The sequence below is a fragment of the Pan troglodytes genome, chromosome 14 (assembly GCF_028858775.2).
Source record: "Pan troglodytes isolate AG18354 chromosome 14, NHGRI_mPanTro3-v2.0_pri, whole genome shotgun sequence".
Classification (NCBI taxonomy): Eukaryota; Metazoa; Chordata; class Mammalia; order Primates; family Hominidae; genus Pan; species Pan troglodytes.
Genome location: NC_072412.2, coordinates 4,230,266 through 4,245,849, shown reverse-complemented (window position 1 = coordinate 4,245,849; position 15,584 = coordinate 4,230,266). Strand labels below are relative to the sequence as shown.

At 34.5% G+C, this 15,584-nt stretch overlaps 1 protein-coding gene across 1 annotated transcript in view; it reads right to left on the bottom strand.

Moving 5' to 3' along the window:
* Positions 1 to 7,742: 7,742 nt before the first annotated feature.
* LOC101058522 (putative ankyrin repeat domain-containing protein 20A2) overlaps positions 7,743 to 15,584 on the bottom strand; it is a 31,115-nt gene continuing 23,273 nt past the window's right edge. The window contains 6 exon segments of the mRNA XM_063791901.1: positions 7,743 to 8,128; positions 8,131 to 8,387; positions 8,389 to 8,714; positions 9,877 to 10,019; positions 10,022 to 10,071; positions 11,457 to 11,620. Of these exon segments, the coding sequence (XP_063647971.1) occupies positions 7,743 to 8,128; positions 8,131 to 8,387; positions 8,389 to 8,714; positions 9,877 to 10,019; positions 10,022 to 10,071; positions 11,457 to 11,620 (1,326 nt within the window).

Sequence of the window (15,584 nt, the reverse complement as noted above, 5' to 3'; positions counted from 1 at the left end):
AAAGATTTTGAATAGATATATCTGCAAAGAAGATATAAAGATGGATAAGCACATTAATAGATGCTTAATGTAATTAGTCATTAGGAAAATGTAAATCAAAACCACATGTGGTATCACTTCACACCACAGGATAAAATCTTTGTTCAAGAAAAAAGAGTGTTAGGAAAAATGTAAAGAAATTAAAACCCTTATCTAATGCTGCTGGGAATGTAAAGTGATGCAGCCACTTTGGAAAACAAACTGGCAGCTCCTTAAAGGGTTAAACATGAAGTTACCATATGACACAGAAATTCCAGTCATAAGTATATGTTCCAGAAAAGTAAAAACATACGCATGCACAAAAACTCATACATAAATGTTTACAGCAGCATTATTAATAGGAGTCAAAAAGTGGAAAGAACCAGAACGTCTGTCACCTTTGGGTGGGAGAGAACCCAAAGGTCCATCACCTGGTGAATGGATAAATGAAATGTTTGATGTATACATACAGTGGAATATTACTCAGCAATAAGAAGAAATTAAGTACAGATACCGTATTAGGAGGAGACAGCAAAATGCCTAGGCAGATACGGAAGGGTCCCCGGAGAATCTCCAACCAGCCCCACAAGTGTTTACACCAGATATTATGTGCAGATAAGGGAACCTGGACTTGTCTTGCCTGGACATGCCCACAGCAGACCGGAGGCCCACATGCAGTGGGGGGATGGGGTGGAGTCACCAGGAATTCACGCCTTATGCAGAGGAGGAGCCTGGCCGCTTCAGCTCATGTGATCCTGGTATTCAATTGTGAGGTGGAAACCTCTTTGCAGGACCCCTCTCTTTGCTGAGAGCTGTCCTTTCACATAATAAATTCTGCCCTCCTCAATGTGTCTGCATGCTTAATTTTTCCTGGTCACGAGAGAAGAACCCAGATGTAGCTGAACTAAGGAGCAAAAACCCGGCATGAATACCTGCTACAGCACAGATGCGGCATGAAAAATTATGCTAAGTGAAATAAGCCAGTCCCAGCAGACCACTTGCTTTTTATTTCAGAGACTTATAGGCAAATGTATACAAAGAAGGTGGGTGGTTCCCTAGGGCTGACGGAGGATGAGAAAACTGGTGAAGATGGCTAAATGATGTGGGGTTTGTTTTTTGGGTGATGAAAATGTTCTAAAATTAATTGTAATGATGACGGCATAACTCTCTGAAAATACTAAAGTTAATGAATTCTATACTTTAAATGAGTGAATTGCATAGCGTGTTCATTATTTCTCAATAAAACTGTTACCACCCACCCCAAATTAATTTGGTACTAGAGATCTGGAGATAGGTACTGCTTGGTTTCAAATCACTGGCCAGGGTTCAAGGTCTAAGAGAATCAACAACATGTCCTTTTTATAGAAAAAGAGATTTATATTTTACAAGCTATCCTTTTCATTAGTATCAAGTCTGTAAAATTAAATGAAAAATCTTTCTTTCACTGCTTAAAGCACTGACAGATTTATATAGAGGAATAAGACCTTGTTTTCTTTGGCCCCAATTTCTATCTAAAGGGTCTGGGAAACACACCCTTCAAACTATCAAATCTCATCAGATGGGTTTTATTAACACTTATAATGTGGCTTCCTTTCTAATCTGATTCTGGTGCAGCATCACAGAGAGAAGAAGCTGAAGGAAATCAAAATATTTTACCCCCAAATATATTTTTTGACGTATTTTGAAATGGCTGCTGCAGGGCCAAGAGATTGAAATGGCCCTCATTAAGGTAGCCCAATCTCTCCCCTTCTAGGTCTTCCCAGATCTGGGGAAGATTAACTAAGAGCCTGAGGCATTTAAAGTTTGAAAAGATATATTTACCCTCTATTTTCTCAACATATTTTGGCAGAATTTGGATTTTTTCCATTATCAATATTTTCCAAAATGCATGATTTTTAATACCAAAACTGATTTAAAATTACCATACGTTGGAATATAAATTATTCTATTATAAAGATACATGCATTTGCATGTTCACTGCAGCACTATTCACAATAGTAAAGACATGGAATCAACACAGATAGACATTATCAGTGATAATGGGATAAAGCAAATGTGGTATATATACACCATGGAATACTATGGAGCCATAAAAATGAATGAGATCATGCTCTTTGCAGGGATATGGATGAACCCGAAGCTGATATCTTCAGCAAACTAATGCAGGAAGAAAAAACCAAACACTGCATCTTCTCACTTATAAGTGGGAGCTGAACGATAAGAACACATGGACTCGGGGAGGGGAACAACAAACACTGGGGCCTGTTGGGGTCAGGAGGGAGAGCATCAAGATCAATAACTAATGTGCACAGGGCTTAATATCTAGGTGATGGATTGATAGATGCAGCAAACCATCATGGAACACGTTTACCTATATAAGAAACTTGTTGGCCAGACTGGTCTTGAACTCCTGACCTCATGATCTTCCTGCCTTGGCCTCCCAAAGTGCTGGGAGTACAGGTGTGGCCACCATGCATGGCGGCTATTTCTCTTTTTAAATTCTCTCAGGACTCCTAAAATCTCAAAACTTTGACCTAGATTCCCTAATCTACATTTCCAGCTCTGACCATTTTCTTGAGGTCTCTTCCTTCTAGTACACATGTTATAGAAAATATTCTCAACCACATGCTCATACATTGCTAATTGGTGCAGATTACTTTTGTAGATAGTGAATGTTGTCTATTTTATGTTGGTTCTCATTAATGTTACTTTGAGTATACTGTTATTTTCTAATCTCAAAGGGGGACTATCTCACTGTTATGATACTAACCAGTATACTTTGTCCTTTTTTTCTTGCTTTCTTCTTTTTTGGACCAGTATACTTTGTCCCTTTTTTGCTTTTCTTTTTTTCTTTTTTTTTGAGATGGAGTCACACTGTGTCATCCAGGCTGGAGTGCAGTGGTACCATCTCGGCTTACTGCAACTTCCACCTCCTGGGTTCAAGTGATTCTCCTGCCTCGGCCTCCCAAGTAGCTGGGACTACAGGTGCACACCACCACACCTGGCTAATTTTTGTATTTTCAGTAGAGACAGGGTTTCACCATGTTGGCCAGGCTGTTTTTGAACTGCTGACCTCAGGTAATCCACGCACCTCAGCCTCCCAAAGTGTTGGGATTACAGACGTGAGCCACGGCACCCAGCCCTCTTTTTCTTTTATGATGAAAACTTTCCCATGAGAATCATATTATCAATTGTTTGCCTTTGTTTTCTTTTAAAGAAATTCCTTTTACATAGAGATATGGCATGATGAAAGTCTTGTTCTAAAGTTTCTTTTGGGGGACACTGAACTATGTCATTGGGAAGCTTCAGTAAGTAGAGATCTCCCTTCTTCTCACTCAAGATTCTTCATCTCAAAATGGTGTCCACCAAATGTCTTAATCCAGGTAGTCGCTTGTTTAGAAATTCATGAAATAAGAACCTTCTCGAGAAGTTGGAGGCTATTGATTGAGATGGTTTAACGCTGCCCCTTATTATATGTTTTACTCCCAAGGTAGACATCAAAGTGGCTAATAATTCTATGACTGATGTCTAACTCACTTCTATGGGAATCTATACAAAACGTTTTATTTATGAGACAGAGTCTCCCTCTGTTACCCAGCCTGGAGTGCAGTGGCTTGATCACTGTTCACTGCAGCCTCAATATGCCAAGCTCAAACGACCCTCCTACCACGGCCTCCCAATGTAGCTGGGACTGCAGGCGTGCACCACCATGCCTCAGATAAGTGTTTAATTTTTTTTTTTTTTTTTTTTGAGACAGGGTCTCACTATATTGCTCTGGCTGGTCTCAAACTCATGGGCTCAAACGATCCTCCTGCTTCAGCCTTCCAAAACCAGGTGTTTAACTGGGGACTAACATGAAACACTTAGAAGACTACGTGGAACATAGTGAGCTACATAAAATATTTGCTATTAGCATAATAATTTTATTGTATATCTTAACAAAATTGTGTATTTTAGGCAGGTGGCATGCCAATGGAAGTACTCTCCTATAGCTGCACTGAATCATTCTTACCACTGAGAGTTGCAGCAAATGGGGGACATAATTTATAACTTACTTTTCTCTCTGTATGACTCATTAGGCAATGACTATGTATGTACTACAATGTAAACAGCACCTCCTGGATTGAATAGTACATAACTGACATGACCAGCAGAGACAGGCTAAAGGCACTGAGCTGAAAACCCTGGACTCTATTGCTAAATCAAGGCTCCTGAATCCGTTCCCTCTGAGCAACTGTTGCTGTGGTGCTGCCTTCACAAGCACTCTGCTGAGCACTCAGATTGAGGTGCTCTGCTATCTGTCATCGGACAAGCTGCACCCAGAACTGTTCAGCTGACAAACTGGTAGCAGTCCAGAAATACAGTTCTGCTGCATAGTGAAAAAAGGCCAATTTAGATTCTTTTTCATAGAGAGAAAAACATAAATATGTGATTTAACAAGTCTCCTGTATTAAACTAATTGGTTTAGATTTGATATATAATTGCTAAAAACACACTTAGAATATAAACCTTACTGTGTCAAGGTCTCAAAGAAGAAATAATTGGTATGGTATAAAGTATTGAATTGTATGCTACAAACTTCTAAGCTAAAATATTTTCAATGTATGCAAGGATAGGTGGCATACATATTATATATTATTCCCCCATTAAGCAAATTTATAATGAGAGAAAATTATCTTCCATAAAAAAAGCCATGTAAAATTAAGAACTAAGTTTTTCTGCACAGACTAGACAATGATTGCTAACACATAAGGTCAATGAGAGAACAGTCAGAGAAAGCTTCATGAAAACAATAAATTGTCTGCCACGTCTGAGTGAATGAGGCTAGATGAACAGAAACTGAGAAGGTAGAAAGAATAGCATGAGCAAGACAAGTGCTGAAATCTGCCCAATTAACTCTGAGGATAAAGTCCAATGGCAGAGAAATAAAAACCCGTGTCCACATAATAACCTGTAAGTGAATGTTCACAGCAGCATTTTTCATAAAAGCTAAAAAGTGGAAACTAACCTAAAGGTCCATCAACTGATGAAAGAATGGAAAACCAGTGTAGCCATGGAATAGAATATCATTTAACTATAAGAAGAAATAAACTACCAATGTGTGCTAAAACATTATGCTAAGTGAATTCTGAAAACATTATGCTAAGTGAAAAAGCCAGTCACAAAAGACTACGTATTGTATAACTCTATGTATATGAAATAAGCAGAACAGGCAAACATATGGAGACAAAAGTAGATAGATGGTGGTCGCCTACAACAGAGGTAGGTGGAGGGACATGGAGGAAGGCTGCAGTCATGCCTAGGAGATGTAGGGTTGCTTTTCAGGGTGATGAAAATGCTGTGAATATACTAATAGATACTGAGTTGTACATTTTAAATGGTTGAACTCTCTGAAATGTGAATGATATCTCAGTGAAACTGTTTTTAAAATCCAAAGGCAGGATCAAGATAATTTTCTCAACTCTCAATTTTTGATGTACATGTTATCTCAAATTTAAATATTTCCACAGTTTTATAGTATATTTTAAATAAAAGATAAATAAAGAAAATGCCTAACTTTTCAAATAGTTTGTAAATTAACCTAAAACATGCACTTTTAAAAGAATAGTATAATGGCTTTTCTGTACAAGTTAACCTAGAATCTGTGAAATAAATAGACACAGATTCTGTGTCCACTCACAAAAGTGAAGAAATAAGACAATTTTCTGGAACATTCCATGAAACATTCTTCTCTGATTTAATCTGGCCTGCCTCATCAGAGCAATACAAAAATTACTTAAAAATACTGTTTTAACAGGACAAAAGTCAGTTTTCTATGAGGAATGATGTATAATTCTCAACTTTTCCAAGGGTACATATTGTAAGAGAAAAGGTATGCAATGGTTTTTCAAAATGGTAGAATGAAAGTCACTATATATAAAAAAAGTACATTATAGAGATAGTAAAATGGAAATAATTCATTGTAATGAAAATAAAAAATCAAGCTTCTGCCATAATTAGTATCCTAAAACATGTTATGTAATTCAACTAGCTACAGAATAACAGTTGACATGCTAAGTTCCATACATACTTGACTTTCCACTTGAAATAATTTCTTCTTTGGGACCTGTGTCTCATCCAAATTAATGTGATAATGTGATATACCTTCCAGTGGAGACTCTAACATAGTTAATTTTTTTAGGCTGTCAGCCGCTTCTTGTTGAAGTTGTCTCACAACCACCTGAGAAAATATTTTTGTTACTGATTTTATAAATTGCCTTATTATTAAATTATGTTAATAATATTTAACTCTAACATACCTACTTTGAAAATTATCACCACACATATCAATTCACCTTCTTTTAATCACATGTACACATTTGTATTTATTACTGAATTCAGTGAGGGATGCACAATATGTTCTCTTCCTGCCAAGTTGGTATTCTCTTACTTACATAACAGATTCATCCCACCATTCAATCATCTTAGAAGCTCAACTCAACCTCAAAGTTCCTGACATATTCAATCACCTGTTCAAATCCTTCCAACAGATTCCTATCTCAGAATAAAAGTAAAATTCCAAAGGCCTTTGAGGTCCTAGGTAAACAGGTCTCTTCCTCCCTCTCTGACTTCAAAGCTCCTACAACTCCCTCCTATAATTACTCCATTCCCACTGTACGTGAAGCCTGCCACCCCTCAGTCTGAAAATAGGGATCTAATGCCTTACTCATAAATCACAGGCAGCTACAAGTATCTTTGTACTGAACAAAATTATATTCCAATGATAGTCATTGAGCCTTGAAATAAAAATTAGGAGCTAATTATTAATATAAATATTCAAGGTAAACTATAAATACCAGTGGGAAGACTAAACCAAATATAGTTTTGCTAAATATTACCACATGTATCCTAAATTATGATTTTATAACAAGTAGGTGCCTTTAAAACATTACATAGTCAAAAAAATATGTAATTTGACATATTTTCAGATTTGTTAAATTAATATGATTAATAACAAAGATATACCAACTAAAATACATAAAAAGCTACTTAAAGCAAGGTATTACAAGACACAGCAATACACTTCAGTTCATCTGGGAAATCTAGAATTAAGTGTCAAAGAAAATCAATTAAATTTTAATTTGAAAATACACATTTCAGGTGTAAACATTTCCATTTATACTTACATTATGGTCTTAACATGTGGCAACATAAAGTCATTAAAATTATTATTTCAGCAGTACAGAACTATCTACCTTAAAATATGACTCTGTGCCTAATAAAATTTCATAGGTGACACAATGTCTTTTCTCAAAGTAAATCATCTCTCACCTCTACCTTTTATTTCCTAGAAATGAGGCACGTTTCTAAGCTGGTATAGTAAACACGGTTTTCCTTTTTTTTAAAATTAAAACAGCTTTGTTGAAATATAATTTACATACTATAGAATGTATCTGTTTTAACTTAAAGTTAAAAGATTTTTTAGTCCATTTACTGAGTTGTGCAGCCATCTCTACAATCCAACTTTACAGCATTTCCATCACTGCAAGATCCCTCACGCCCATTAGCAGTCACTACCAGCTTTCAGCCCCAGCCCTTTGCAAACATTAGTCTACTTTTTGTCCCTATACGTTTATCTTTTCTGGATGCTTCATGTAAATGGAATTATACAGTATGGTAAACACACTTTTTATCCATTGATTTTTATATTCAACTAAGTTCAACATGTATCCAGAACCAAATGTTTAAATTTTCTTTCTAAAAGTTTGAAAATATTTATCTTCCTTGATACTTACTACTCTTTCTGCTTTCTTTCTCTCATATTGAAAGAGACTTTCTTTTAAATGATCACATTCATTCATTACCTTCTTATTTTTCTCTTCTAGCATGAGGTCTTTCTTTCCACTCTCAATAAAGCCTCTTTGGATATTAGTTACTATCTCTTTATGATCCTCTTTCTGATGAACATCATCTAGTTGCTGTTCAATGCACGGATTTTCATGTTGGAGTTGACATATCCTCTCTTCTACACAGCTCCACTTTCCAGTGGAATTATTCACTTTAGCTTCTGCATTTTCATACATCTCTTTCATTTCCTTTATTTGCTGCTGTGTTTGGCTTAGGTCGTTTGGAGAGTTTCTAAAGCCAATGACTTTTTTCTGAGAGTATCTCTTTTCTTACGGAACTTATCTTTTAAGGTATTGAATTTAATTTGCGTTTTAGAAAGTTGTTCAGTAAGAAACTCATTCTTATCTTCTACTTCGGAAATATCAGAACTCATTTTTACTTGTACGGAAACATCTTGTGTTCACTCTAATGCAAGTTTTAGGTTTCTTTCTGTTTTCACATTTTCACTGTGTTTACTTATAGCAGCAGTCAGTCTAGACTGATGATTCAATTTCAGCTTCCAGTCTTTTGTTGCTTTCTTCTTCCTTCAACAGTTCGGAATTGAGCCTTGTATTCTCAGCTTTGAGATCATTAAGCTCTCGTTGATACCGGAATTCTGTTTTTGTTATCAATTCCTCATTGAGTTTTATATACTTTTCAAGGGCAGCATTTATTTTTTTCACAATTTTAACGTCCTTAAGATATTTATTTTCTTTTTCCAGGTTGTCATTTTTCATTGTGCATATTTCCTGTCTGAGTATAGCAATATCTGTCTTCAAAATGCAATTTTCATCCATCAGATCTTTCATTTCTTCGTGATTATGAAAATCCTAAATAAAACAAAAGAAAGTTTTAGCTAGTACTCAATAAAATAACATATCATGATTACCTATGAAGTTAAAGAATAACCTGCACTTCCATATACTAAAAAGGTTACTGTAAGTGGATATCCAACTGGAGAAAAAGTTGAAGCAAAACTTTGAACCTTATAGAGCATAAGTTCCAAAAAGTTCAGAAATTTATTTAAAGTCAATGAATTTATAAAAGTAAACACACACACACACACACGCACACCAGAGAATTTTTAAGAATTTCAGAATTGGAAAAGCCTTTCCCTGAATTACAACAAACTCAAAAGCATAAATTAAAGCATTAACAAATTTGACTAAATTAAAGTATATCAAAAAATTGCATTTACACTTTGATATCTAACCCATACACCACCCTATAGTAAGAACCTTACTTCACACGTATTTGGACAGATAAAATTTCCCAGAGTTACTACAGTTCTGTTTCGCTGATAACATTCTATTTCAATTTGACTCTTTTAACACTTTTATAGTCAGTTGCAAGAATTACATTTACTAAATAATAAATCTAGACATTATACTAGTCACTCCTATATACATTCATTGATGAACTCATCTAGTTACCACAATTTTGAAAAAGAAATGTTAAAAATATAAGCAAGCTACAGGATTTTCCCCAGGACTTCTGACTCTACTTCTAGTTCTCTGACAGATCACAGTTACTTCTGTGGTGTAAATGTATCAATACGAAAGAAAACTTTTATTTCAAAACACCAATGGTAAATAAGATAAAATTTATAGAGCTCTTCTTAGAATATCATGAGATTATTTGTGATTGCAATAATTTGTTTCCTCTTTATAGTATTAGGTACAGTAATCAATATGAAATAGCGGGAAGTACAAGGAAAATTTTACTGGGAAAAAATCTTTATCAATAGGTTATCACTAAGTATATATTATGGCATATTATTGTTTTCAAAAGCTCTTTGTAATAAAATAATATCCTATGTGGATGCCAAGGTTTATAATAAATATTAATAATTGTACCTGTAAGTGTCATCATTCATTTTTTGAAAATGAGATAACATTTCTGGTTTGTTTTAGATCAAAATATTATATATTAAATTAAGGGGATATTATAAGTAACATTGATAAAATAAAGTTTAAAATATAGAATTTTTACCAAAGATTGATTTATCTGATTTGGAGTATTTCTTGTAGTCTTCAGTTTCATCTCTAGTGATTGAACAGTTGGTTCAAGTGGTTTTGCTTCAACTTCTTTCTTATATTGTTTCTCTTTCCTTTCTAATTCTTCTCTATTTTTTTGTACAGCATATTAACATTTGTTTTTTCTTCACTTTCTTGTCTTAAGATGCATCTGCAGATAAAGACATTTATCTTAAAATTCATTTTGTTAAAAAACAAAGAGATCATCCTGTGATCTACCTCTGCAGATGCTCTTTATCATCCTAATAAAATTTCTATGTTCTGGATTATTTTTCCTTTGTAGTTCTCAGATATTTAATTTCTCACTTCAACATATTCAAACGAATGTATATACTTGAAAAGTAGTAAGGAAAGAATATTCTGCTAAAGTTTTTGTTACTAGTCACTCTAGTATGTATTATAAAAAAGGATACTGGAAATGATTCAGTATAGTTAGAAGTTCAAAATTACCTTTTCAATTCACACAGTCATAATTACTCCCCGATTAGAAAAGATCATTTACAATCAACTAAATTTTTAAAGTTACTATTTGTTGACAAGCGTATAAGTTCACTAGAAATAAATTTTCATCTCTATGAAATATTGTAGGTGTCTCTCCAAATGATTTACAGAGTAAGATGTCTCTTTCACAAACTATATCTGCAGATGATTGTCATCTAAAACTAGGCTAAAGAGTCTAACATCTGTTACCCCACACTTTTTATAATTCTTTCTTAATACTTCCAATTCAACTTCTTATTACATATATTTTATATATTTATTAAGCTATTGTTCATTATGTGTAATATATAATTAATGCCCTTAATAAGTGTGTGTATGTTTACACAAGTTATGTTTTCCTGTGAAATCTAGTCCCAGAAGTGGAGTTGTTGAGTTAAAAGGATGTCAGGTTATTTGAAATTTTGATACACAGCACTAAGTTACCCTTCAGAAATAATTTACCAATTTCATATACCAGCAGTGTATGAGAATGCCTTTTTCCTCACATTTTCAATGGTAGTAATTACTTTTTCAATATCAGCATGACTTTACAAAATATATCTTATTTTATGTTAATTTGCATTTTTCTGATTACCAGGCAGGGCTAAATATCCCTGGTAAAACTATAAAACTTGTTAATCATAAGGAACATTAGTCCAATTTTGAATTAGTTTATAGCACAATGACAATTATCTGCTGAGAAATACTGCTATAGGTGGCCAGGCACGGTGGCTCACTCCTGTACACCCAGCACTTTGGGAGGCCGAGGTGGGCAGAACACCGGAGGTCAGGAGTTCGAGACAAGCCTGGATAACATGGTGAAACCTCATTTCTACTAAAAATACAAAAAATTAGCTGGGCATGGTGGCACATGTCTGTAATCTCAGTACTAGGGAGGCTGAGTCAGGAGAATCACTTGAACCCAGTATGCATAGGTTGCAGTGAGGTGAGAACACACCATTGCACTCCAGCTTGGGCAACAAGAGAGAAACTCCATCTCAGACAAAAACAAAAAGAAAAACAAAAACAAAAACACACTGCTGTAGGCTTACTTACCTATCTTGCTCTTCCTTCAGTTTCTTGGGAAATTGCTGAGGATACGTTTTCCCAACCTTTCTTTGTTTGGTTAATCTGTCAGCAGCAGCAGAAGATGTACTATGACATACATTTTCTGATAGATGTATTTTTTTACTTTTGTTTGTATTATTTCCTTCTTTGACCTTTAATAAAAGTAATATGAATAATAATTATTATTTTATTCAATAAAAAAGCTTTTTCCCTGATTTTTTCACTTGATTCAGGTTAACTATCACCATTTTAATGATAAAAGTATTTTGTGCTTACTTTAATTTTATCATTATACATAATAATTATAAGATACTTATCATTTTATCATTGAAATTTTTGTCAAGTCTGCTCATTTCTGTTTGAGTGAATGGAATAATTTTCCAAAATTTCAAAAAGGACTCTTCTCCATTTTGTGCTTTTATTCGCATCCACTCTTTGCTATCTGATATAAATGTTTATGCTATCTGACTGGCAGAAACAGAGAAATAAAAAGACACAGGCATAACATATATCTTCTGTCATTGCCACCTGGATTTTACATGAAATAGCCAGATTAAGAGGATGTGACCTTGTAGGCCTTCAGGAAGAGTAAAGAAGTTTTCCCTTTTCTGCACTGAGCTATTCTTTTCCCCACTGCCTTTTATCTCTCTCTTTTTTTTTTTTTTTTTTGGATCCTGGGATATCAAAAAAGTGAAAGTTCTCCCTGAACTATGGGAACCAATGTTTGCCACAACACAAGAAGCAGAGTGAAACTGCTGAGTTTCTAGTGCAGAATTCTGGAAAACGAGATGCTTCCCAGATTTCACATTCAATTACCACAAACGTTTATAGGTGGAAAACATACGGTACAGTTATCTACTTTAGCCCCATTATCTACTGAAAATGGGAGTCAAACCAACCAAGACATATGAAATGTTTCATCCAGAGCTCTTGAGGTGGCATTCCCTAGCATTTCACGGCACCAAATAACATGATACAATTCCATATTGCTGAATTACATAAATTACCAGATAAATTTATCAAATTAGTCAGATATATTAAAAGTCTAACTTGAGCAAAGCAATTTAACACCTCAGAGGGTGGAAAAAGGCCTCATCTGCTTTTACTTTGAAAGAAGAAAATCTCTAGATTTTTGTCTATCTTTAGAACACAATGTACAGAACTCAACTTTCTACTAAAGAGTCAAAGGCTAAATTTTTAGCTAAGAAATTATGCTTCTTTCTTACATGATAAAAATCAGACATGTCAAAACTTTCCATACTTCATTAAACAACATAATGTAAGGTCTGATTCAACAGAAATATTGGAGTGCTGATTTTTAAAAATATGTGGAAGTATATATTTGTTTTCAAAATATTGGAAATAACCATGATGAAACTATAAATTCAAACAGTTTGAGCTAAGCAGATAAACTGGCGTGCATGAAAACACATTAAACAGACTCATTTGGCTGGGAATATTCATTGCAACTCTCAAGGCTAGACGTGTTTTTGTGGCTCATCTCAGTCATTTCTTCCCTCCCATTGTATTCCCATTCTATCATTAAATAAATGTAATTCATCCCTAAATGAATACAGAAAAAAGAATCTAGAATCTAAAGCTTATTTCTTTAGCAATTTCTTTATGTTGATCTCGTTCAGAAGGTCACATGGTATATGGCTGAATTAGTTTCCCAGCTCATATGCCACTTGGAAGACTGAGAGTGAGACTTAGGTTGATTAATGAAGAAACATTATGAGAACATTCTCCAGAGCCATTGTTTAGATAGCAGGACTAATCTACTTTGACACATAATTACACATTTAGAAAACCCCGCTGTAACTGTACACATGAGATTTTCTTGAATAGAAAATTTGACTAAATCAAATAATTGATAAAGAGAAAAAAGAAGCAGCAAGTGAACCTCTGTCTTTCTGAAGTTGGACTTTCTCTTTCTCCAAAGCCAGGAACTCTACTTGTAACATGCCTACCTCATTCTTTTTACTATTATTATACTTTAAGTTCTGGTACATGTGCACAATGTGCAGGTTTGTTACATATGTATACATGTGCTATGTTAGCGACCTTGGAATATCTTGCTGTAAGTCTTCTAGCTATATTTTTGATGTTCTCTCACTATGTGGCAAAGAATAACCCGCATTTTATAATTCAAGATTCATGGTTTTGTAGTTATTAACACTGGGATTGTCATACAGCAGCTTCTGGAATAAGCACTGTGTTGGTTTTCTGTTTTTATAAGTATCTGTAGCAGCAGAAATACTGTGACTTTCTATCTGAATCATGTGCTTCATTTCTTTCGGGTGGGTAAACCACAAATCAAAAAGACTTTCTGGATCTCTAGACTGAGACCAATGCCTAATGTCTAATTTCCAATTAGTGGTATTTGGGTTTATATATTTTTCCATTTGCATGTCAAACTCTTAATCATCTTTCATTTCAATCATAATTACTGGGTTCCTTACTTTTTCAGTTTCTATATCATAACAAAAATTTCCATCATCTGTGTTAGAAACAAGCTGTGTGTCTGGTTTGTTATCATTTTTATAGTCTGATTTATTTTAATTTAAATGAACCTTAGAAGATGACTGGTAAGTGTATTTCAGGGACCTGGAGTGTGAATGGAATAAAAAGACATTTGACATGGGCTTCCTCTGTTCAGGCGCTGCCTGGACTGCCACAGAGCTAGACACTCCAGATACATTTTTCTCCTCACAATCAGGGACACGATTCATCAGACTAGAGGGCACTCCTTTTTTGTTCATCCCTCTTTAGAGTTACCATGTAGGAGCTCTTCCTCAGGGCAAGCAGTAATTTTGGAGTTTTCAGAACTTTTACCAATATTCAGCTTGAACTTGTTTGTAATGAATATTAAAGAAAGTCATGAATATATAGATTGATTCCCTTTATCACTGTTCTTACCCAGTTCTGGTTCTTGAGACTTTTTTTTGGGGGGGGGGGCAGGTGCAAAATGGAAAACAAATTTGCTTGTTTTGTTTCTCAGATGTCTTTTCTGTCAGAGTGCATGTTTTAAACTTAGCTTTAATCAAGTATAAACAAAGAAATATTATAAAATAGTTAAAATTTAACTGTGAAACTTAATCTATGTGTTGCTACTCTTAAATTATGGGATTGTAACTAAAAAGTCAAAAATAATTTGCCTTGGCTTAACATAGAACAGAAACATGAAGCAGCAAGCTGAACTCTCAGTGTCTGTTTGGACTAAACTTAATGCATTTGTGTAAAATCTACCAGAAATGAATTCAAAGATGATAGGTAGTATTATAAAAGCTTCCTGTCTTACAAAGACTTTACCTCAGCATACCAGAAAGAGTGAGCCCCTACAGTGCATGTTTATTTCTGAAGATTAACTAGAGCACTAGGCAAACACTAAATTATTAAGAGCTAAACTGAACACCAATAAGAAAGAGAAGCAAAATTTTAAATTCTAATTCAAATGATATACTATGATAGTGTTATGTATCTAGATAGAATTTCTGCTTATATTCACTTCTAATATATTTTAAGTTCCAGTAGTGATAGGGTTTGGATTTTTTAAATTTTAGTAATGTTTACTATGTATTTATGTTGAAATAAAGTTATTGTTCACACCCTGACACCAAAGGTCCCATTCTGCAAGGTAGGATTCTCTTAATAGGCAACCGGGTTGACTTTTATGACCCCATTCACTCCCTGAACACAGACACAGAGGTCAACTGGTGACCACAAAACAGAATAAATCTTTAACCTCGGCACTGGTGACCAGCAATATAAAACTGCAACATCTGAGGCACTGGCAATGATGACTCCTTTAACACTAGTTCAACTCAGTGACCATTGTTGTTAAACTGTTCATAATTTCTATTCCTCAGTAATATGACCCAATACTTCATGTTACCTTGTGTATTATGAGTAAGGTTATATAAATAAAACAGCAAGATAATTCTGAAAATTTCTTGCCTCAATTCCAAGGGTAAAGACAGCTATGAGTTACTAGAGATACTAAGAATTACTAGAGTAACTAATAGTTACTAGAGATAGTAAGAATATCTTAAGTTTCATAACTGGTTAAGATGTTTTAAAAATTAAATATAAAATTATGATCTATTGGATTCTAAA